This window comes from Wolffia australiana, chromosome 12 (genome assembly GCF_029677425.1).
Source record: "Wolffia australiana isolate 7733 chromosome 12, ASM2967742v1".
NCBI lineage: Eukaryota > Viridiplantae > Streptophyta > Magnoliopsida > Alismatales > Araceae > Wolffia > Wolffia australiana.
In genome coordinates, this window is record NC_135846.1 from 15,939,917 (window position 1) to 15,964,027 (window position 24,111).

General features: G+C 41.1%; 1 protein-coding gene across 1 annotated transcript; it reads right to left on the minus strand.

The window, feature by feature from the left end:
- Positions 1 to 21,551: 21,551 nt before the first annotated feature.
- Positions 21,552 to 23,148, minus strand: LOC144710428 (expansin-A10-like). The gene is made up of 2 exons (XM_078584192.1): positions 22,873 to 23,148; positions 21,552 to 22,381 (listed from the first exon to the last, which is right to left on the minus strand). Exons 1-2 carry the CDS (start codon positions 23,003 to 23,005, stop codon positions 21,765 to 21,767), a joined length of 750 nt encoding a protein of 249 aa, XP_078440318.1. The 5' UTR covers positions 23,006 to 23,148; the 3' UTR covers positions 21,552 to 21,764.
- Between the last annotated feature and the right edge of the window lie 963 nt (positions 23,149 to 24,111).

Below are 24,111 nucleotides of genomic sequence, written 5' to 3' on the forward strand. Positions count from 1 at the left end.
TCTGTATTATATATTAATAAGATGAATATTACTATGCATGGTAGATCGTGGGATGTGCACAAAGCAAGTGATAATGAGCATGAGATGGGGGAAGACAGGAAGAAGTGATCAGATGAAAAAAATATGGATAAGGAAAGATGAGTGAAGCAATGTGTAAATTAAGGCTTAATATTTAGAGAATGTAAGATGGTGATCTGAGAGAGCCATGATAGGATGATAGGAAAATCAAGGTGTGAAATGAAATGGCTATCTCTCTCTCTCTCTCTCTCTCTCTCTCTCTCTTTCTCTCTCTTTCTTATGTGTTGCTTCCGGCCAAACACCAAGGGCACCAAGAAAACACTTGATGGATCTCAAAAACCCAGTAACTTTCAATCAGCCCACATGAGTAGGAAACAAATTTAAGGATGATTTTGACATTGATCCACACCACTTTTTATAGATCGGAGGGTATAGATGGAAAGAGGAGACAAAAGCATTCCAGAAAATTTCAGCACAATATATCCTGTTTCAATTTGAAACAATTTTAGTCATGCATTTCTTTATCTTTCCTCGTCATTGGTGCTGACACTTCATTTTTTTCTATTTTTTGGTAATGCCATCCAATCGTTAGATATTTTAATGCTTGAGCGATCACCTTGTCTTCTGTAATCATGCACTTTGAAATCACCACGTGTACCTGCAGGAGAAATAGAAATGTCTTTTTTCTTCATCTTTATTAAATTGTGAGGCTTTCTTTTCATCACTTCATCACTCTATTTTTCTCTCTTAATGAATGACACGCTGGCACGAGTTATTCACGTCAGAAATAGGAAAATACTCCCCAATGATTGCCTAACATGGAGCAGTGGTTCATGTGTTAGCCACGTGCGATGCCGCACTTTTTGGCTTTTATTTAATGCGTTAATATTATAAAAATTTTTAAATATGTGAATAGTGTTTATTGTAATCCAGTTGTTTCTTTTCTCCACTAGTCCACGTTGCCTCATGCAAAAAATGCATCAGTTTGTTTGATTAATTCATTATGGCTTCATGATTCACAATCCCATAATTCTGCCATTTTGCAATGATTAATGCAGCTAATCATTGCAGAAACTTGTGATTGATCACCATTCATGAATCAATGGCAACAAGTGGCAGGCGCAAGTGCAAGCTAAAAAATAGGTTATAAATCAATATAAATTAAAAATTAAGTCATGAATATAATATATATATATATCAACTTAGAAATATTCATACCAATCTGAATATAAGTTCAAACAATTCATAAAAAATATGTCTGAATTGTATAATTAAGTTCTTCAAAACAATGTCAGAAAATTGTTTAAAATTGATAAATCTAAAAGGTGGGAATATCAGTCTACAAATATGTTTAATTATTTTAGCATATTAATATTAATTTTAACACCTAAAAAATTGTAATGTTTTCATGATTAACCACATAATTTGTGTGTTATCACTTATCCTCATGATCTTCAAATCACTAGATGTCATTTTTTCTTTCCAATCAATCTTATGGAGTTATTTTTTTTCAATCCATTTAGTCTCCAATGGAAGAATCACCAGATGAAGAAGAAAATAATAAATGAGGGTCACACTCAAACGAATTTTCCTAGCTCAAATGAGGGTGCCCCATCTATTTATAATGTCTACGAAAGCTTCATTAAAAGTTCCCATCCTTGTAAAAATAATTAGAAGCCCCTAAAACTCTGTGTTTCTAAAAGCATAAAAAATCTTATGCAGGTGTCTCTCTATGTCCATTTGTTAGTCTATTTAATCACTTTAATTGGCCAATCACATTTATTGGCCCAATCCTACTAATTACTTAGTGAAGTATCAATTTAATCCATTTAATGGATTAAGTTGCAGGCCCATGGGAGGCCAAGCTACAACTCATGTCATAAAATATACAAAGGAGTATGTCATCAATCTCATAGAATCTTTATAGTAATTAGTTTTGGATTCTAAAGGCCTAGATATGGATGAAGACAAGGATTCTACGCAGCGGAAGACACGTAATAGAATAAAAGGACCTCACTAAAATCATTGAAACGAATAACATGTGCACAGATCACATACGTGATTCTTTGATCCGGGAGCAAGACGAGTTGAGCTGGTCATGTGTGCAGCCTCTAGACATATCCACACTGTTCTTCGCATGTTGAATATCATCTTTCTCATTGATGAGCCCTGTTCAATCTCCGTTGTTGGCATTATGTCATCCGGATCACATCGGGAATGGAGAGGAGTCATGGGGAGAAGCGAGAAGAAGGGGAAAGCCCCTAAAAATTCTGGTTTCACTGAATTTCATAGAGGGCCTTTACCTATCTATACTTGGTGGCTATTTTATAAAAATACTGAAACCTTAGGTAAATCTTATCACATCTAGAAGAAAATGTGTGTGTGAATCCATGGGCCCAATAACATTTACTGCCCTTCCAAATTAATTAACTATATCATCATATAGATTCATTAATGTTAGATTGATTTAACTCAATCGAAAGGTTGAGTCTCAAACACGTGGGCTGCCAAACTACACCTTGTGGTCTAGAAGATACAACGGAGTGTGTATCGACTCACTCATGGAACCTGTTCATCATCAATTGCCATGTATGTATAGTCCCTCATCCACTTGACGCTAGACGTGGTCGTTCGGTTCTATTTGTGAGAATTTGTGCAAATTGTTCGTTCTGTTTGGTTTTTCGAACAGAACATAAATGAATTTGAAGAGAACATCTCACAGACTCGTGTGCAGTTCTTTTATTCACTTTGTCCAAATTTCTAATTTTGTTCGAATGTGCGAATTTTGTTCGTTTTTAGAAAAAAGAACAGAGCAAAGAACAAGGCCTTGTGAGATTCTTTGCGCAATTTTTTTTTGTTTTAAACGAACAGAACAGAACAACCATGTCTGCTTGACGCTCCTAGGATGACTTAGGGTATGGTCTACTATCAAACCCTAGCCGATTATCCGAGTTAGTACTTATGCATTCAGAAATTATCAGACAACTCTTCTCCAATATTTCACTGCCTTGGCCAAGGACTTCATTGCATCACCCTTGAGGGTGGGTGATCCCCTCTTGACCGCTCAATTGTCTTCGTGAACTTGTTGCTGCACTCTAATTAAGACTGTCTAGAATACCATCGTTAAGAACATGTAGGTCATAGTAAAACTACAATTGTCCGTCCACAATATATATTTGGTGTCTTAGGTCTAAGGACCACTTACACAACATTGACAGTTTGGTATAATACCATTCAGGAATTTCTACAGATCAATTCTATGAACGTTTTCTACTAAAGAGCACCCATTATGTATCCTTAGTGTCTCCACACTAATGGCTACGGAACTGACCATACTAAAATAAGAGTGAGGCTAGATAATGCTATTCTCTCATGATATTAGGATGTCCTTCTTGAGTATCCTTCGAATAGGACAATTTAGAATACATGCTTAAAGACTAGTGATTTCCATTTTACGATTTCATCATAATGCAATAAGTCAGATCATGCATTCAGGGACTTTATTATAAGCATCAAACTTGCACATAATGAATATGTTTTATTAATGAACACGGAACAAGGTGTGGAATGTGTGATTGGCTTTCCAGCCACATATATTTCCATCAATCTCCAACATGGACAAAAGCCAATCTCTCTTAACGAACAAACCTTTCATTTTTTGAGTGATGCACAAAATACATTGAACTAGACTGGTCTATTTCCAATTGGGTCACACCCATAACATCCAAGGACATTGGTGGGTATCATCAAATTAATGAAGATGATGCGGGTGTCGTCAGGGACGTCATCCGGTCAGCACCGAGTATGATGGCTCGGTACCAAGATAGATAGTGGTACCAAACATCGATGGTGTCGTCGTCCGACGAGTAAAACCAAACGAGTATATGTAACTATGATGCAATGTGAATGCGTCCTACATGTTGTACTTGCAGGCCCCGACTCGAGGGAAATGCCGAGCTCTGAGCTCCGAAGCGATCGCAGGCGACGACGATGACGATGGCCTCTCAGGCGATCGCAGGCGATGACGATCGCAGGCGACGACGATCGTCAGAGAAAATGATGACATCTACGGGCCAAACGGAATCAATCCATAGGGCTCGCACGTAATGGATGGACTTTTTCTTACCCATAAGATGCTCAATTGTACTCATATTTATCTTTCACTTTTCCTCTCTCACCTATCTACCTCAAGCGCAGAGGAGCCAGCACAAAAATATGCTGCAAGGAATAATGTAACAAGTGAGCGAGAGAAGAACGTATCTTCAGGGTGTGGCTCATTCTGCAGATTGTTCGTCAATGGTGGCAATTGCGGTGGTGGGCAGAGTAGAGTGGAGAGAGAGGCGTGCCGGAGAAGGGACCGGCGTAGTTCAATTGTCGGCGATGCACGAGCAATGGACGGAGCTTGGAGGCAAGGAGTATCAGGTACGAGGAGGACGGTGTTGCAGCAACGCAGGGTAGCACGGCGTGCAGCTCTGGCAAGGAGGTTGGTGTGACCATCGGCTGGTGGGGCTAGCACGGGTCGGCTGTGTGGCTGACGGCTTTGCAGGACGTTCAACGCGACTGTGGTTGGTGCAACTACACCATTCGAATGTTGGCGGGGCTAGCGACAGGGCATTACTCACTAAGAGCAGGGTTGTCACATAACTAGCATGTTTTGATGGATGGCTCAGGCACAACACGGTCAACAATAGAAGGGCGCTCAAGAATGTCAGACTAAGGCACGTCAATGTGCTGTCGGAGCATCACACGATCAGCATCCAAGGGGTGTTGGGAGTGTTGCATGTTCCGTGCATGCGGTCAATCTGCAATGTCAGGTTGGTCAATGCGTCTCATCCCACGGTCGAACAACCGATGCGACCGGTGAAGGGTCAAGTGATCGGTGTGTCTTAATGCAACCGTTGTTCCCTAGTGAAATGACCTGGTTCGCACGTAGGAGCAGTCAGGTTCCATGAACGTGCAAACTACACGTCATGAACACTGCATGCACAGATCAGGGGTGATTGGCCCGCACGCGGCATTGCTCAAGAGGGGACGTTCGGCCAATCAGCGACCGGTGAAGGGGTTCGATCAACGGATCAACAACCATGCACGCAATGCGGTGACATCCAGGGACCAACGGTTGCAATCGTTAAAGAGTCGCAACGTCGCTCTCAACCATAGGTCATGCACGGTGGTCGGCGCCAATGCGCTCGAACGGTGTGTCCGAAGGCACGGGTAATCCGAGCGAACGCTCGACCGATGGACAATCTTGCAGCCACGCACCATGCAAGAGCAGGTTGATGGCAACGAAGGAGTACCCTCGGGTTGCCAGACAATGGCGCGCATGCGAGATCAGGCAAGGTTACCGGGTCGTAATGGAGAAGATCGGCACATAGCCCTTATACTAGGCTAGTGGGGTGCTATGGTGTTTCTCCTTCCTCTCCTTCCTCTCCTTCCTCTCCTTCCTTCTTCTCCTTTCTCTCTTCTTCCTGGTGAGACCTGGATGATGGTAACTGCCAAAATAGAAAATCCAGATCTACCGAACGTGGTGCTCATCATGGCCTTCTATAGGGCCATGATGGGCCCCTTACAGGGGTCCAACAAGGGGAGAATTGGGTCCATTAAAAGGCCCTTGTATAATGGTCCCCATTACATATGAAGGGGAAATTTAGAAATTAAAAGATAAAGGGGAAAGGATTAGAAGCCTCCTTCCCATGATGACGAAAACAAGGACAACAAAACACTGACACGGGACACATCGCAGCGCGACGAAAACAGGACGACGAATGCAGAAAACACAAAACATGACAAACAAACTATGAAAGTGAAGATACAACACTCAAGCATCCTCACCCGGCTTTAGATGATGGTGGCCGGTAGCGTGGACGGCATCGTCGGTGATCCTTGATGGGGTGCGCCATCAGAAGGCTTGTGTAAAAATGTCCAAAAGAGCATAAAAATTTGGGGCACCCATTTTAGGTGCCCACACCACCTAGATCTAGGTATCCCCCTCCCTTCTTTCATGATATAATGAAACTTAAAGGTTGTAAGATCTTATCTATTCAATGATTGAAGAAAATCAATAAGGGATCAATTTTTGTTTTGATTGCTCGGATATGTCTGGAGAACAAAAGTGAATGGCTTGAATAAACTCTTCCAATGAGAAAATCAAGGGTGAAATGAGCTACACAGAAGGTGATAGCATCATCTGAATTTTAAAAGATTCATTTTGTATTGATTTACATATTTCACTAAATGAAAGTTAGTTCAAACACTCAATCAAAGCCACAAAGCACAAAAACTTGCAATTGCAGGATCAACTTATTTGGAATCTGTGCTTCAGTGTTTGTGTCAAACGTGGGGTGTTGATAAGTCCAAATTTAGGTTTTAAATGTCAATTTTGAATTCATATTTAAGTTAAAATATTTAGGAAAACTTCCACCTAAATACCCTGTAATTTATGTAGGGAAAGTAACGGGTCGATCCACAAAGAGGCATAAATTTCATTTCAAAATTTTGCTCAAGCTTGGAATGAAGGAAATAAGTTTGAAGGTGAGAAATTTTATTTATGGATTTTTAGTCAATTGAAATATTTTTCCTATGACTTATATTAAAGAAAAAATATAACAAATATTTTGCACTAATTTTACTAAATTTCATTACCACCAGAAATCAAGAAATAAATATTTTAAGAATTTTATGGAATTCAATTTTCACCAAAAACCACTAGAATATTAAAAAGGAGAGTTAGAGATTTTGTTATAATTTCTGAGATGTTAAAATCATTAGAAATTGATTATATTAAATCTAGGGATTTTTTCTATATTTTGGAATTTTTGAAATGCAGAAAATAATTTCGTATTTTTTTATTTTCTCTAATTTTATGATTTTTTAATGCTAAAACCTAGAAAATTTACCTGCTCCAACGATTGATGGCGGCGTCGGCGGTGGTGGAATAGCGGCAGAGGAGCAACAACGCCGGCAGCGGCCCCAGCAGTAGTTGTGGGCCGGAGGGGCCAGCGGCCTGGTGTGGTTGGTATAGGGCTGACCGTAGCAAATCATCTGGTGATCTTGGCCTCAAAAAAACAAAATTGAATGTTGAAAATTGAATGTTTTAAATCAAAATTTCTAGGGACGAGATGGAAAAATGAATTAGAGTCTAGAGAGATATATAAATGTATTTATAGAGAGAGAAATGGTTTTAGAGAGAGAAACGGTAGAAATGAGGACATAGAGAGAGAAAAAGGGAAAATTCTAGAGAGAGATAGTTGCGGAAATGAGTGTTTAGAGTGAGAAAGCAATGGATTTTAAGTGTAAAGGTACGGATAGATAATGATGTGAAAATTGAAATCTATGTTCCTAAAACTTTAATGTAAGTTTATTGAGCCCTCAATGCTTCCTCTTAAGTTTGGATCCTTATATCAGGCATTTTTCAATGCAAACAAGAGATGAGATTAAGAGAAAACTTTAATAAACTTACCTCAAGGAGGTTGAACAACCTGGATTCTGAAAAATGTCTTGTCCTTTTGGCCAGCCACTTGCTAGACCATGTCCCTCTAGTCATCCTGCATCACACCTCCAAGGCCTATATGAAGGTCAATACAAAGAGGGTGATGCAGGATGACTAGAGGGAATGTGATGCAGAATGATTAGAGGGAATGATGCAGGATGACTAGAGGGAACGGGATGGGATATGATGAATATGGGATGTTGGGCGACTAAGGAAAGGGTAGGATAAAACAGACCACAAATCACACGGTCGAATTCAAAAGTTAAGTCCGGTGAAAATACTGATGGTGCAGCCCCTTTCCTCGCCGAGGGCGAGAGTACTGTCTTACAACCACCGTGGCGATGCAAACCACCAAAATCAATAACTTCGAATGGGCGATTCGTTTAGAAGACTCAAAATCCAAATCTAATCCGATGGCGACGGATGAACACTCAAAGAATACTGGACGAAGAACACGACACCAAGGAGTGTAGGAGTACCTCGGCACTTAATAGTGCGTGAAGAGGTTGCGGGAAATTATTGACTCATCGTTGGCAGGACGATTGACGTGCGCTTCGATAGGGTGTCGCTGATCCCATTGCGCGGTCAGTTGGCGGGGGGGTCAAGGGGGGAGTCGTCCCCTTGCGGGGTGCGGGGCAGCGCCCCGACACCTAAACGGTATGTGCGGCGACCTGTGGCGGCGAGGGCGTCCGGGGGCACGGCGGGCACAAGCAAACAGGGCGCGGCCGGCGTAGGCGGCCAGGCGAGCAGCGGGCACGGGCGGCGGCGGCAGCGGCGGGCGGCCAGCGCGACGAGTGCGGGCGCGCGGCGGGCAAGGGCAGCCTGGCGCCCGACGGGCGTGGGTGGCCTGCACAGGGCCGGCGCTTGTGTGGACGAGCGCATGCGCGGGGCGAGCGCTTGTGCGGGCTGGCCTGGCGCAGGGCAGTGTCCTAGGGCACGAGGCGGCTTGGGCGTGGGGCAGCGTCCAAGGGCACACACGGCCAAGGAACAGGGGCGCCAAGGCCAAAGCGCTGGGCGCGGGTGGCCGGGGCGCAGGGCGGTGGCCTAGGGCACAGTACGCGGCGACGATCAGTCGCGACGGCGACCAGAACGGGACGGGGAGGATGGGATGAGTTTTCCAAGAAAAAACTTCAATTTTTGAAATAAACTCGCTAAGTGTTTCTTGCAACATTGGCCTTCATATAGGCCTTGGAGGAAAGAGAAAATACAAAAAATGACATAAAATAAAAGTGGACGACGTGTAATCATGTCACGTCAAAGGGCAGTTCTGGATCTATCGTTGACGACGTGTCATGATGCAGGAAATCTCGGGAGGCGGTGGTGGCACGTTCGAAGATGGTGTGTTCGTCGTCGGTGCGCTGATTTGCTCGTTATTCTGGCGGTTCTTTAGTTGATGTCGATGACGAGTCTGCATGCGAGGCGTGTCGGATGACGTTGGTGGCATGTCTGAGGTTGGTGCGTTGACGTCGTCACCACCAAGGGGAAACTTAAGTTTAAATAAGAGCCCCAATGTTCTGTGTCATTGGATTTGACACCAACAAACTGTAGGATGCTTTTAAGTCAACCTTCATACAAATTCTATTGTTCCAACTGGAAAGAGGCTTTCAAATTTGAGTTATGGAGTTAATTTTGACAATCACGCTCCCTTAAATTGTGCTCTCTCGTTCTCAAATATGGTACCTCCTATTTCAATCCTCACCATTCCTTGGTTCTCCCTCCTATCCAATTTACATCCAAAACATGTATTTAATGTACAGATTTTCTATGTTTCAATGAAAAAGAGAGGAAAGGGGACAATTTATCCACTTCACCCAAAGGGTTCAAGTGGTGTAAGCCTCAAAACTCATAAGTAAGTACATAATGTATGATAAATAAATAGGTCGTGATTATTTTAGGATTTATCTAATTCAACTACAAAAGATTATTAATAAATGTGCATAACATAAAATGTCAAACATATTATCAAAAAATTATCTAGATATATGTCATGTTACCATTTACAAATAAAATTTAAATATAAAGCAAAAGATAATGATTTAATTTGTTTTGGGACCTAGAAAATGGATTCCTTGGGAATGACAAAAAATAAAGCAGTAAAATTTTTCCAAGTATTAATGGTATGGATGTGATGCTCATTCGAATAAGATTTGCTTTGGTTGGGCATGTCCTTTTCCACATGCAATGTTATTAAAAAATTATTGTTGAAAATCATAGGAATAAAGGTATGAAATAAAATTTCAATTCTACTAATCTCCTCATAAATTTATTTTGTTAATGTGGCTATTTGAATAGTGGGTTTAATAAATTATCATAAATTGATTATGGAATTAAAGACTACATGAAAATGAATCTTAAAACCAAAAATATAAATGATTATATTACTTAGCACAGAGAAGCATTGACTGGCATTTGGTCTTTTGATAAGATTCTATAAGATGTTTAGGTGCCCAACCTCTCAACATATCCACACAATCTTCAGAGCCCTTTATTTACTATTCGTTCACTTGATATGAGTTACCCAAACTCTAGGATTTGGTCGCATATAGTCTCACTGGAAGCAAAACTCTAGAAGAATACGCAATATAGGGAATGGACTGAATAATGGCTCAAATGGGTATGAAATAGGTGTGCCCCCTATTAATACAATTTTTGGATATTTTTTATCATATCGTTTTTTGACTTTGAGTACATCCACCAATATCCATAGATCTTATGTGTTGACCCTCTTGGCCATGAATCAATATAGTTAATACCTTTCATAGCCTGACAACATTTATTGACTAGTTTTATTATTAAACCATATCGACATATTGATTAATTAATTAACCCAAACAATATATTAAGCTTTAGCATGTGGGTTGCCCAGTTACTATATCATACACTTTTATTAGGTTAATATGGTCATATTTAAATATTTATTCACATTAAATTGACTACAAAAGCATATTATCAAGAATTAAATGATGAAATATATTTTCAGGATTATATTTTGAATTTCATTCACATTTACATATTTTTTGGGATTTTTTGACAACAAATTCTGAAAGAAAATAATTTTCTGAGTCAAAATATGATTTTTTCCTAAATTTGTCGACATTGAATTCACAAATATTTGATTATTCTAATATAAAAAATTAATTTATATTTTTCTGAGATATACTTTAATTTATATTAATGCAATGTGGTTCCATTTGATTTGATCACATGAAAACCGGTCCTTGTTTTCTCCAATGGTTAATGAAGTAATCATTTTATGGTATGACTAATTGTGATGGCATAACATCCAATGATTACTAACATCATTATCACTTTTTATGAAGGCAAGGACATGGCCCAATAAAAAAAACACAAAACTTTTATTGCAATATCAAAGGTCTAAAAAGTTGGAATAAAATATTATATTATTAAACAACAGGCTGGTAAACAATGACCATGTGGCCCACAAGTCAAGTCAAAAAGAGAGTGTCACCATTCGATTTGATCGAGTCAAAAAGAGAAATTCGCCATTCGATATACTTTAATTTATATTAATGACATGTGTTGCCATTCAATTTCATCAAATGAAAATCGGTCCTTGTTTTCTCCAATGGTTAACGAAGTAATCATTTTATGGTATGACTAATTGTGATGGCATAACATCCAATGATTACTAACATCATTCACACTTTTTATGAAGGCAATGACATGGCCCAATAAAAAAATCACAAAACTTTTATTGCAATATCAAAGGGCTAAAAAGTTGGAATAAAATATTATATTATTAAACAAAAGGTTGGGATATCGTGTGGCCCACAAGTCAAGTCAAAAAGAGAGTGTCCTGTACATGTGACACCACATGGATAACTTTTATTGGTGGAAAGATAAATCAGGTGATGTGGTGTGGGTGATAGAGCGCCATGTCACACATGTTTTCAGTTATTTATTTATATTAATCTCTTTTGTATTTTTCTCATAGGGACACGTGGCACACTGAACACTATTGATTTAGAATGATGTGTAGCAATTTAGCCATTTATTGCATTCAATCCTATGTGTTGGATGGATGGGGGACCATCCAGCTGACGCCGGGACGGGACGAGTCCAACCACGCCGGGCTGCTCGCGTCGTTGCTCGCCACAAGGGGTTTAACTACTCTACGTAAGCATCCTTTATCTTCGTATTTTATTTGCTTTGTCTTGTTGTAATTTTCATTCTTGGATTTTACTGACTGGGCCGGTGTTTTGGGCCCCGTCCATGTTATGTTTTTCCTTTTGCTTGTAACCGTTGAAGAGAGGCCGAACCATGTCTCGCGACGGTTCATCCTCTCCACGACCTCACTTGGCACCTATCCTCGCTATATAAGGGGATAGCATGCCCAAGTGAAAGCAGGCAATTGTTGAAGGAAAATTCTCAAAGTTGTCTCCTCGTTATCGTAGCATAGATAGGAATTAGAGTGTAGAGATAGAGGTGGCTGATCTCATCCCACGTCGAAATTACTCCATGGTTAGAGCCCGTGCCTTTACGTCGAGACCACTCCGTGAAGACGTGTTTCAACGCCTCGTCGAGACTACTCCGAGGTCGCCTAAATATCCTCGTCATTTCTTGAAGCCAGAAGACTCCTCCATCGATACTACTCTAGAGGTGTTCGAAGAATCAAGAAGTGCCGCCCTCCTCCTCCGCCAAGATCTGCTACCCGCCATCACAGATTCTCCAGCGGATCACGAAACCGCCCTCCCATTTGGGGTATTCTTGGGTGGTTATTCCTCAAGAACTCCCTTCTTGGAGACTACCGCTCGCCTTGTGCCGCTGATCCTCCACCACCGTCGTCAGCATCGCCGGCGCCCGCCCCACCTCGACCAAAGCTGCGCCCCGTGCTCTGACTCAGCCCCATCCATGTGTTCGACTCCGTCTTCGCCCTCCCGGTCCGTTGGCATGCGTCGGCCTTCCCCGCACCCCAGCTCAGCCAGCCTGCGCAGGCCGGCCGCACGCCCGCATCGCCAGCGCGCGTAGCCCCTCCGCGCGGCCCACTCCACTGGCGTGCGCTTGCCGCTCGCACGCCTCGCCCATCGGCGCGCACAAACCTACCGCGCGCCAGCTCTGCCCGCACGCCCTGTCCGCTGCCGTGTGCAGGGCCGCCCGCGCACCCTGCCCGTTGATGCGCGCAGGCCCGCCCACGCATCCCCTTCCATCGTCCTGCGCCAGTCCGCCCCGTGCGCCCAGCTCGCGGCCGCGCCCCCAGCTTGCGGCCGCGCGCCAACTCCACCCGCGTGCCACCCGCTGCCGCGCGCTGGTCCGCCCGTGCGCCTTGCCGTTACCGCGAGCAGATCTGCCCCGCACTCTGCCTGCCGCCGCGCGCCGGTCCTAGCCGCGTGCCCGCCTCTGCCACCACTGGCCCCATCGCCCGCGCGATTGGTACGTCCGCCGTCGCGCGCCCGCAGTGTCATTCCCCGCATGCTTGACGTCGTTCGCCAAATCACCTTCATTGAATTCCGGTCGTCGATCTGCTCATCGATCAATTCACATTTCCGTGGACTATCGACAACAAGGTATCTTCTCGTCTCCCCTCCATTAATTCCAGTATTATTACCTGCCTCCAGTGCCGTCTCCTGCTATCTCTTCCTCTGCCCCGGATCTCCTTAAATTGTTTAGGATGGCCTCCGTGTCGAGATGTAGGAACTTTCTTGCGATAGAAGGTTACTTGTTGACCCTTAGACTGGGAACACCTTTGGGCCGTCAAAAGCCCCTCTCTTGTACCGTCGTAGTTGGTCTCTAGGGGTCATTGGGAGTCTCATCAGATCAATATCTCCTCAGTGGTTGTCATTGTCCGTCGTTCCTCACCAGGAGTCGTCTAATATTGCTCGTCAAGAGTTTTTAAAACCGGCATCCATCTCATATAATTAGACCCAAGTGCAACAACTCATTATGGCTCCTGTGACGTAATACGAGCCGTCCGATCCCAGCACGCTCTTCGTATTACATCATGGATGCCACCAACACTAGAAACGATGCAGTAGTGGGGACATGGATGATGATAGAGAATATTTGGATTAAATCGATGATTGAGAAGCTTTCGAATTACATGCTTGATCTATAAAAATCCAAAAAAATTATAGAGCTGAAGTTTTAAGTGTAGATTCATTTTTCTGCCTTCTATCCTTTCATATGGTTGGATCTATAAATTGAACTCCTGATATTTGTAAAAAATATATTTAAACTCACATCTTCTTGGAAAGGCAGATTGAAAGAAAGTTAAGTTTTTAAGGTCCATCAAGGTTGTTCTTGGTGTCTTTAGTGATCAGAAAGGGTCAATACAGAAGTGGTGGGGGCTGATCAGCAACAGGAAGACTCCTTGATCTTGCTGGAATATAAGGATATAATGTTAGCCTATTGTCTTAAATTGATCATTCTTCAACACATTTATTTATATCATCTTTCATTCCCATCCATTACTATCCGTCAGTGTGCCTACAATGCATACCGTCCACCTCATGTAATCCCTAAGTTGCCACAAGCTCACCATGTGTTTATCACTTCCCTCGTCTAAGAAAACCTAAAGCCCTATCAACCCCAATTTCAATCCTCACTCTAATTCACTTCAACACCTCCATGACCACACCATCATCTTCCATCCGTCTCCCCATCCCAGCCTCCTAGATCATATTAAACACAAACTTAGTAAACCCTAAATTAGCTACTTCTTATCATTAATTCTAATATCTTCAGATTGTCACCATTTACATCCTCTTTCACCTTAAGCTATAGACCTACTTAATTTATAACAATCCTTTACTAGTACAATAAGCATCCTGTCTTCTTACATTACTACCACCCCTATCTTCAGTACTAAATTTTCCCATTCACTGTCTCTTATGCTAAACACAAATATTCCCACCTTCGAGAGTTCATCCTCGAAAGAGTTATTTCCTTAATATCTGTTCCCTGCGGAGATGAACCTTTCTCATTGCTATCTAGATAAATGATTCACGAGTAAAGGTTTATGTATAGTATTAATTAAACTCAAATTCACAACAATAAATTTGACCCTAATTTTGATTTTCTCAGTTACACATCATTCTCTACACAATATAGAGTAATAACTAGCATATCTTGTAAAACCTTTAAAGTCCTCAGTTACCATAAATGTAGAATCCATTTGTTTGTGTGAGTTTCTGAATTCCTTAGGATACTGTTATTTGTCCAACCTTGGTTTGTCATTGAGTTAGTACTGACGCATGCCATGGATCATTGATGAATGTCTTCTCCAAAATCGCTAGTACCTTCACTAGGTATTTGATGCATCTTAATACGTGAGTCACTCTTCTCTTATTACAAGGGTGCATACTCCCACCTTGAAAACTCAATAACCTTTATGCACTTCTTCCTACGTTTGAGTAAAAAATAATTTCAATATTTTGATTAGTAATCTGTAAGTTGTAGTCAAAACATACTCATCCACCGGCAAGATGTGTCTCTGGTATATGGGCCATTTATACTATCGTGACATAAATCTACATAATTGATAATTAAAGTATAATGACATTCTAGGATTCATGTGATCAATTCAGTGATTTCTTTTCCTAATGAGCACTTACGATCCATCCTGAGTATCTATAATAGTGGCCACATGATCATTAATAATTATCATATAAATGGGATCATTTAAGGATATAATTTTCAGATAGTCTAATGCACATCTGAAGCATCTTTATAATAAAAATATTTAGAAGAAATATATAGAGATGACTGACAGTTGTATCATGATCTCCATATAATTAAATACATAATTCCATGTATTTTAGGAATTCATTACAAAGATCATATAATAAGGACACCAAATAAACATTTATTTAAATGAAGTTAAACATAAGATAAATATGTGATTATCTTAATGGTCATTTTATATCAATATATTTAGGGATAAACTCATAGTTATTTGAATTATGACAACATAGGTATTAAAAAAACTTTATTACTAACACTGTAACTATTAGAGGGAAAATAAAAGATTAATCTAAAGGGATATTTGAATAATTTCATTTTTATAATAAAATAGAAAATAACTTTGTTTAAAAAAATAATGGTAGGTCACCGCATATGCATACACAATTGGCGAACCGATGGTAGTTATAACGCATAAATGTTGTGGGAGGAACTGTTGTACTTGTGATGGAGGACCATACAATCGAGCGCGTCCAGACTCATCACCAGTCACTTTACAGAGCCCAAGCCAACGTGAAGAACCCACATTTCCAATACCATGTTTGAGAAGCTACATTCGCGTCATCTTGGTACCTGTCGTGTCCCTTTGTGTTCTCTTATGGCGGCTCATTCCTCGTAAATAGGTCCATCTATGGTTGTTTTAGTTTCTTCTTGCCATGTTCGGATTGTAGGGACGCCGCTCCTGCGTGAGCACAAGCCTCCCCTCGTATGTGTTTGTTTGCTTGGTTTTCTACTTGCACCTTTTAGGGGGGAAAGAGTTCATGTTTGACTTCTCTTTTTCCCCATAATAGGCCCTTATAAGGGAAGCCCAATAAGCTTCCCCTAAAAAGGGGCCTATTAGCCACCCCATAACAGCCTCTTTTTACTATAAGTAAAGGGGAAGGGGGGTGAACGTGCTGCGTGCTCATGTTATGAAGAAAAACAAGATCTGTTTCTTTTGTTGATGGCAGTTATCATTTTTGCTCTTTTGTTGGAGAAGAAGAAATTGTTCAACGTTCATTCTTAGGTTGTGTTTGAGTTCTGTCAAACCCTTCTTTTTGAGAGATTTGTGGCCGATTGTGTTCAGTCCACCACCAAGATCATGCTACGACGACATAGCACCACCGGCTTGTTTTCCAGTCACCAGCGTAGATTTTTCCCGGTTGACGGGTTGTGTATTCTATGTCATCACGAGCCGGCCCTGCCAGCTACCATGATCGATCGCCTCTGGATATTGATCGCCCGCTCATAGTTTGACACTGTGATTTCTAGCTACTCATCATTCCCAGAAGAAGTAGAAGAACTCGTTGAAGTAGGGGAAGGAAGACTTGCCGAGGGATAAGATTCTTGTTCTTTCAAGGAGTCCTTTTTTTACTGAGGCGACATTCCGAGGGAAGTATGCACATTGATGGCCGCCCTAGATTTGGTTTCAAATCCCTTATGAGTTGACTGAGTTCGCCAAAGTGGTCTTGTTAGTTCGGATATCCTTTGAAATCTCACCGCCGACCGAAACTCAACCTCGCGGTCATCATTTCATTGCTTTTGACTATAGCAACTGATCTGATTAACCATGAAAGGACCTCTTGATTAATCGCCTTGGCACGTGTGTAGGAGCCCTCTCTCACCTGGTCTTCTCTATCACTGACCAACTCTCAGCATACAATAGTTGTTAGTGATAGCGGAGTCGAAAACTCGGAAGTCAACACGTCGGCAGTCAACACGGCGTCATCGACATAGGACCTTGAATAAGATTAGATAGTAAGAAAACGGACGTATTATGTATACCCGATATGGGATATTAGTTAGGATCCAATTTAGGAAAATCTAGCGGCTAGGATTACACATAGATAGGCAAATCTAGCGGATAGGATTAAATATAGATAGCTACATCTAGCGGCTAGGATTAAAACAAACATAGCCATTATACTGAATTATAAGGGCTATGATTAACCCAAACATAGCCGTTGTAATCAGTTACAACAGCTAAATCAGTTTGAGTTACTTACTATAACTAAGTATTATTCGTATTATAAATAGTGCGGTGGACTGTATTACGGGATTAAGCGAAAATAACACGATTACAACCCCACTCTTCTCGTGTTCTTTCTCTCCTCCCTCATGTAAGTTCTTCTCTCAATTCTTCTCGCTAGCGCGTCACAAGATTCGAGTCACGCTCTTACAGTCAGAGCCATGACTGACCTCCTCCAGCGACGCCCGTATCACGTATGTCTCTTTGCCAGTCATACATACCTCTCTTCACTTGACGGTCACCAGATAGAGCTGTGGTTGGAGCATTCTCTATCGACTATATGGGGTCTATCGGATCTTGCCCTGCCATATTGGCTTTGTATCCATGACTTGTCAAAGAAGACTTTTGCCTCACTCCTCCACTTTGGCCAAACCATATAGCGAACCAAGATATTTCTGGATCATACGCCTTCATCCGGATATTTACTTGGTCGTGACCCATTTTGTTCAGTCGGGCCAAGATCTGCATCGCATCAAACAATCTGCTGGGTTGGTCATGATTCACTTTAGACTTTCTGACGCCAAGCCACAAGTCACGCTCATCCTTTCCCCTCATTACAGTGTTTGTTATTTATTTCTGTGCCAAATCTCTAATTGCTCATTTCCTCGAGAGAGATTTATTCGCTTTATAGAACTAGCCATCGTTTGTGTGATAGATATATCTTCTTAGATGATATCAGAACCGTTCGATCATGTCGACGGTGGGACACTCTTGGCCAAAAATCATCCCCCACTACGTCGGCCTTCGAGTTGATCAGGCAGATTATTGGGAGCTTGGTCGTGCCACAACCATTCTCTATGTTGTCATCTGAACTACGCCTCATATCTATCTGATTTTGACATACATCTCATTAAAGTTCTCAATCATATACATATCTCATGACATTAACATCACTTTTAGTGAACATTCTTCTATGACGTAACTTGAGTCGTGGATCCCGACCGACATGTTACATCAACTTGCACGTGTGAAAAATCAACTAATGTGGTTTTCAGCATTGGTGGGAGACCATTGGCATCCACAAAAGGCATAAACTATGTTTTTTCGCATATTATTAGGGCCATGGTGAGTCATGACACCACATCCTTGGTCTACGTGAATAGAAAATTCTGCTAGGCACCATCCATGTGGTGTAGGACATGAAATATATAGTTTAAAGAAAGTACTCTATTTTAGAATTGAGAAAAATGATAAGCTTGGAATCTGTAATCATCATTGGAGAATCAAGAAGATTAATATTTAAAATAGGATTATAAGAATGATAGAATGATGATAGATATACTTTTGGTATTTTATTAAAATATTATGTTTAAATCAAACACCATTTAGAATAAAGTTTTTCATTGGTTTTCTACAAAAAAATTTCCATGACAACCGAAAAACTTTCAAGATCAATAAAATATTCCCAATAGCGTCCAAACAGATTAAGGATTTTGGCTAGGCATTCAAAAGGAAGCCTCCAAAAGCAAACATCGGGAGAGAAACTTTACTTATACAGAGGTAATGATTGTTGAATTTTTACTTTACTTCATAACTTATTTCCTTGTTATTCTTTCATGTTTTTTCATAGTGATGAGATCTCTATGAGTATAATTATGTGATCAATATGTTGGGTTTTACTGGCTTGATTGGAGTGAAACCAAAAGGATTCACAGAATGGAAAACTATTAACAAAATGTATAGGCACTTATAGCACAATGATCAAATCACCTATGCACGAGTCATATCTGTGATTTCTCAATTTCTCTATTGAGACGGTAATGGTGTTCATTTCTCCAGCCTCTAGATTTACCCATAATATTTCCAGAACATCAATTCTCCTCCTCCAACTTGACAAAGCCTTTTATCGCTTCACAATTATGGTTATGATGTCTCAATGACATAGGGAATTAAGAGGAGCAAGGGAGAGATGTGACAATAAGGGTAGGGCTATGAATTTGATTCAAGACCTTAAATTATTTAAACTATGGCGGGATTATTAATATAAATCCTTTCAATTTACAGTATTTCTTTTGACATACAAGTGACTATTTGCGTGGAACCATCTACTCCCATGTATCATTCTAGTTTAGGGGTCTAGTGGCCCAATAACCTCTATTAGCTTTAATGGAAATATATGTTGCCAAAAAGCCAAACACACATTCTATACCTAGTTGCATGTTCATTAATATTATATGTTCAGTGTTGTGCACTTGTGATGTTTATAATGAAGTCCATGAATATATGGCCAGAATTAGTGAATTATGATGATATCATAATATAGATATGACTAGATTTTAAGAGTGTTTTCTAAATATTGCTGTTTGAAGCATACTTGAGAAGCACATCAAAGTATTTGAATAGAATAGTACTATCTAGACATACTCATATGATGAGTTATGCCAGGATTATAGATATTTAATGTGGATATGCTATGTATAGATAATTAGTGTTCTTTAGTAAAAAGAGTTCACTTATTTGATCCCTATGAATCCCTGAATGGTATTATACCAAACTTCAAATCATGATTGTTAACATCACAATTGTATAAGTTGTCCTTAGACTTGAGACACCAAAGACGCCTTGTGGACAGACAGCTATTCTTTGGCCATGAAGTATGAGTTTCTAATCATGGGATTCTAAACAGTCATAGTATGGGTGCATCAAGAAGTTCACGAAGACCATTTCCATCGTCGAGATGGGATCGTCCCCCAGAAGTATAAGAGGTGACAGCTCAAGGAAGATGAGGTAATGAAATATCAGAGAAGAGTTCTCCAATAATTTTTAAATGCATTACTACTAGCTCAGATGACTGATTAAGGTTTGAAATTTGACCATAGCCTAAGTCATCCTAAGAGCATAAAGCAGATAATGAACTTTACATACACAGTAAGCGATGATGCACACTCCTTTGTATCTTCTAGAGGAAGAGGTGTAGATTGGCATAGCATGGATTCGGGACTCAAACTATCGATTGGGTTAAATTTATCTGACATTAACTAATTTATATGATGATATAGTTAATTAATTTGAATGACCAGTAAAGGTTATTAGGCCGATGGAGTCGTTAACTGGACCAATATGTGGAGGGCCACAAATAAATGGTCTTATGGATGTCACAAGATATATTGAAGTTTTGGGGGGTTTATGTAAAATACCTACTTAGTATTCAGTAGGGGAATGCCTTGGATAAATTTACCCAGGCCAGAATTTTTCAAGGGTCTTCTCCTTCTTCTCCATTCTTCCCATGGATTCTCTATTCCAATGCGATCGGAACAACGTAAAAATGACGAAAGAGGTTGAACTGAGCTTGTCAAAATGGAGGATAAGATTTGACATGCCAAGGATTGTGTGGATGGGTCTAGAGGTGCATAAATGTTCAGCTCCATTCGTCTCGCTCCAGGACCAAGAACTTACGGGTGCAATCTGTGCATGTGTGACTCGTTTGATGATTTTTTTTATACTACTATGTCCATTGCAAACATCACAGGTATCTTTTTCATCTTCTGCACTCAACTCACGTCTATCTCAGTCTACCTTCACCCAAAGCTCCAAAATGGGAAGCAAGGTATCTGAAAACCAGAAATAGTTAGTATTTTTCTAGTATAAATTTATATTAAAATTCTCAAAATTTTTCTATGAAAACTGAATAAATTAGGTAAATAGGATTAAAATTTGATGACCTTTCTATAATTATTTTGATTGCTTTTCACTAGTCTGCTTTCTTTAAATTAGATTTATTTGCTTAAATCAAGATAAATATCCTAAAACTATACATTAATGATAAATTTTAGTTATTTGAGCAATCTAAGCCATCCAATAATCTCTGTCCTTCAACTTATGTAGTAAATTTCCCATGCAGTTATAGAAGTGGAGAAAGTAAAAAATCATTTAAAACATTTAAATAAATTGAAAATGATACTTTCTAGCTTTTAAAATTATTTTATTTATAAGTTTAACCTTTCACAATTCTATAAAATACCAATAAATCATAAAAATTAGAGTATCATTCTAACAACAATAAACTACAAAAATATTGAAATAACTATAAATAATTTTTTCTGACTTGTGAAATTATTTTATTCATGAAATTAATGTAAGGAAAATCTTCTAAACTACCATAAAATACAAAAAAAAAGCTGACCCTCATTCTAAAACTGTAATAAATTATTTTCAGCCTTAATAACATGGATGCATGATCATTTGAATGACACTAATCAGCTAAAAGACATGAGAGTAGGGCATTTGGATTTGAGGGTTTCTATGTCATTCCACGTCTAATGATGTGTTTTTTATTGGGTTTCCTTAGTCTTCTTCGTTCTTAAAATAGTATAGACAAGGACATCTGGATTTGAAGGATTTTTCTTAATTCTGTAGATGGAATGTTTTCCAATGGCATTTTTTCAAAGAATTTCTTTCACCTTATACAACTGAAGATCACCCCTTCAACTTGAGCCCTACCAATGTAGACAGGGCAGCCGAGGGTGGCCACTCTATGAATAATACAAATCAGTAAGATAGTTTAAATTGTATGCGGGCAGGCGTCAGACATGGCGCCGCAGCCCGAGCCGGCTAGAACTGGTTGCCCTCGAAGGTCTGGCCAAAAGACCAACCGCGGGGGGCCACGTCGTAGCTCACCACCGTCCTCCCATCGCTAGTGGTGACCTTGAACGAGAGGCTCTGGCTGCCAAGGTTGGCGTTGCTTTGCCAGTTCTGGCCCCAGTTGCGAGAGAGGTCCTGCCAACCAGAGGTGGGAGTCTTCACGGCGACGGCAACGACGTCCCCGGCGCCGCCGACGTTGGTGATTAGAACGAGGTTGAAGAAGCTGTGGCCATTGATGGTGAAGCGGATGCCACCGGACTTGACACAGGGGACGCGCTGGTAGGCTACGGGGACGATACCTGCGCGGTACTGCGCAATTTTGAGGAACGCGGGCTGGGCTAAGTCAAAGTGCTCGCGCGGGGGGTTGCACCAGCCGCCGTTGTCGCTGGGGATGGAAGGGTTGGGCGGGCAGAAGTTGGTGGCCGTGACGGTGATGGTGCCGGGTAAGCACCATTTGGGGTCGCCAGCGCACTTGATCGTGTAGCAGGATCCGCAGCTCAGCCCGTTGTTGAACAGCGCCGTGCTTAGCGCCGCCGTGTTCGTCCCGTAGCCCTGGCTGTATAGGTTTCCGTATCCGCATGCCCCACCTGCACCATTATCCAATTTCTCTTCAGCTTTCTTCCTTCGTCTCTCTTTCTCCACAACTCTCTCTCCTTACATCTCTCAAGATCCCTCTCTCGCTCTTTACGACTCTCTACATCTCTTTATCTCTCTTTACAACTCTCTATATCTGGATCTCTCTTTACAGTTCGCTACATCTATATCTCTCTCTGTACAACTCTAGAACTCTGTTTGGTTCGCGGTGTTCTAGAGAAGTGAGGCAGGAGTCAGTCTGCTCTCTATCTTTTTTCTCTCCGTCTATCTCTCTCTCTGTCAGTCACGCATTATTGGGGTACCGATGTCTCTCCATCTATCTACCCATCTTTTCATCTCTCTCTATTTACCTACGGAACTCCCTCTGGTTACCGGTGATAAGAGAGAGAAAAGAATCGATCCCTCACAGAATCTAGCGATCTATCCATCTCTCTCTCATCTGCATCTCGCTATCTATCTTTCTCAGGAAAGGGGAAATACGTACCCATTGTGCCGGAGGCGTCGCCACCGCCGTAGAAGGTGGCGTGGGCGTTCTGCCAGCCGCTTTGGGCGGCGCTCAGCCGGAGAACCGCCGCGAAGAGGAGACAGCCGAGTACAAAGCCCGCCGCTGCTGCCATGGCTGTATGTATAGAGAGAGAACGTGGCTTGTTTCTGCCTTCTTCTTTCCTGAGTTAGAGAGAGAGAGAGATCGAGCTAGAGAGAGATGACGAGCTAGAGAGAGATGACGAGCTGTAGAGAGAAGTTGATGATGGGTTGTCGAGGGGAGCTCGGTACGTTTATAAAAGGGGGAGGGGAGCTTGGCGATGGGTCCCGCATAAATATTTGAGCAATTTTTTATAACTGGGAGCACATGCGATTGTCTTGGTGGGATGGACCCACCAGGAACATGGGCTGGCCTGTTGCCGATGTGGACCGCTGCAGGAGACCAACGGATATCTGTTTCGGCAAATTAAGGGATAATTCTTAGCGATTAATGTTAATTAGTTATACGTAGATGATGATCTTATGGGTTTCTTGGGATGGCTGACTTGATTTGCATCTGGTTGCCCAAAAGGGTAGTGTAGAGATTTGGTGCGGGCAAATTTAGGTCTAATCTTTCTTGATTAATGTTATTTAATTATAGGTACACGATGCGCCTTTGAGAGGCCAGGCTTGGATGCCTTTCTTTTCTCCTTTTGTTAGCTGGAAAGGTGTATCTTGTGACATAGTTAGAAAAAATTGGGTTCATCTTTTATGTTTAGTTGTGGGTAGACGATAAGCAATGGGCCGGACGAATTACGACGGTAATTGAATCTGGTTTCTGCGAATTTTGGACTAATCTCCTAGGATTAATGCTACAAAAGTTTCGGGGCAGTGGCTTAGTGAGTTTAAAAAGCATTTAATCAATGAGACCACATCTTGTCTGCGTTATTTTCACTAACTTGCAAAAAGGTCCAAGGATAATTTACTAATTATCCATCATTTATGCAAATTACGAAAGCGGTTCAAGCGTGGAAAAGACTGACCACCAGACATTAACGCTAATTATAGGGAGATAACGGAGCAACGGTCTTTGGCAATGAAGAATGCTGATTAAGAAGATAATTATTTGCGGATACCACATGCAGAGAGGTTGCGTTCATTGTAATTAGCCCTAAAGGTCATCCTTAATGTTTATGACAGTCATAAGATTAGAAAAATACTATGTCGGTGGCGTAGGACATTAATAAGCCAATACGTTGCT

What these genes read in the sequence shown, in the direction of transcription:
- LOC144710428 (XM_078584192.1), bottom strand. Translation starts at nt 23,005, where the DNA reads ATGGCAGCAGCGGCGGGCTTTGTACTCGGCTGTCTCCTCTTCGCGGCG. An exon ending in CGACGCCTCCGGCACAATGG is followed by an intron (nt 22,382 to 22,872) that starts GTACGTATTTCC and finishes ATAATGGTGCAG; the next exon opens with GTGGGGCATGCGGATACGGA.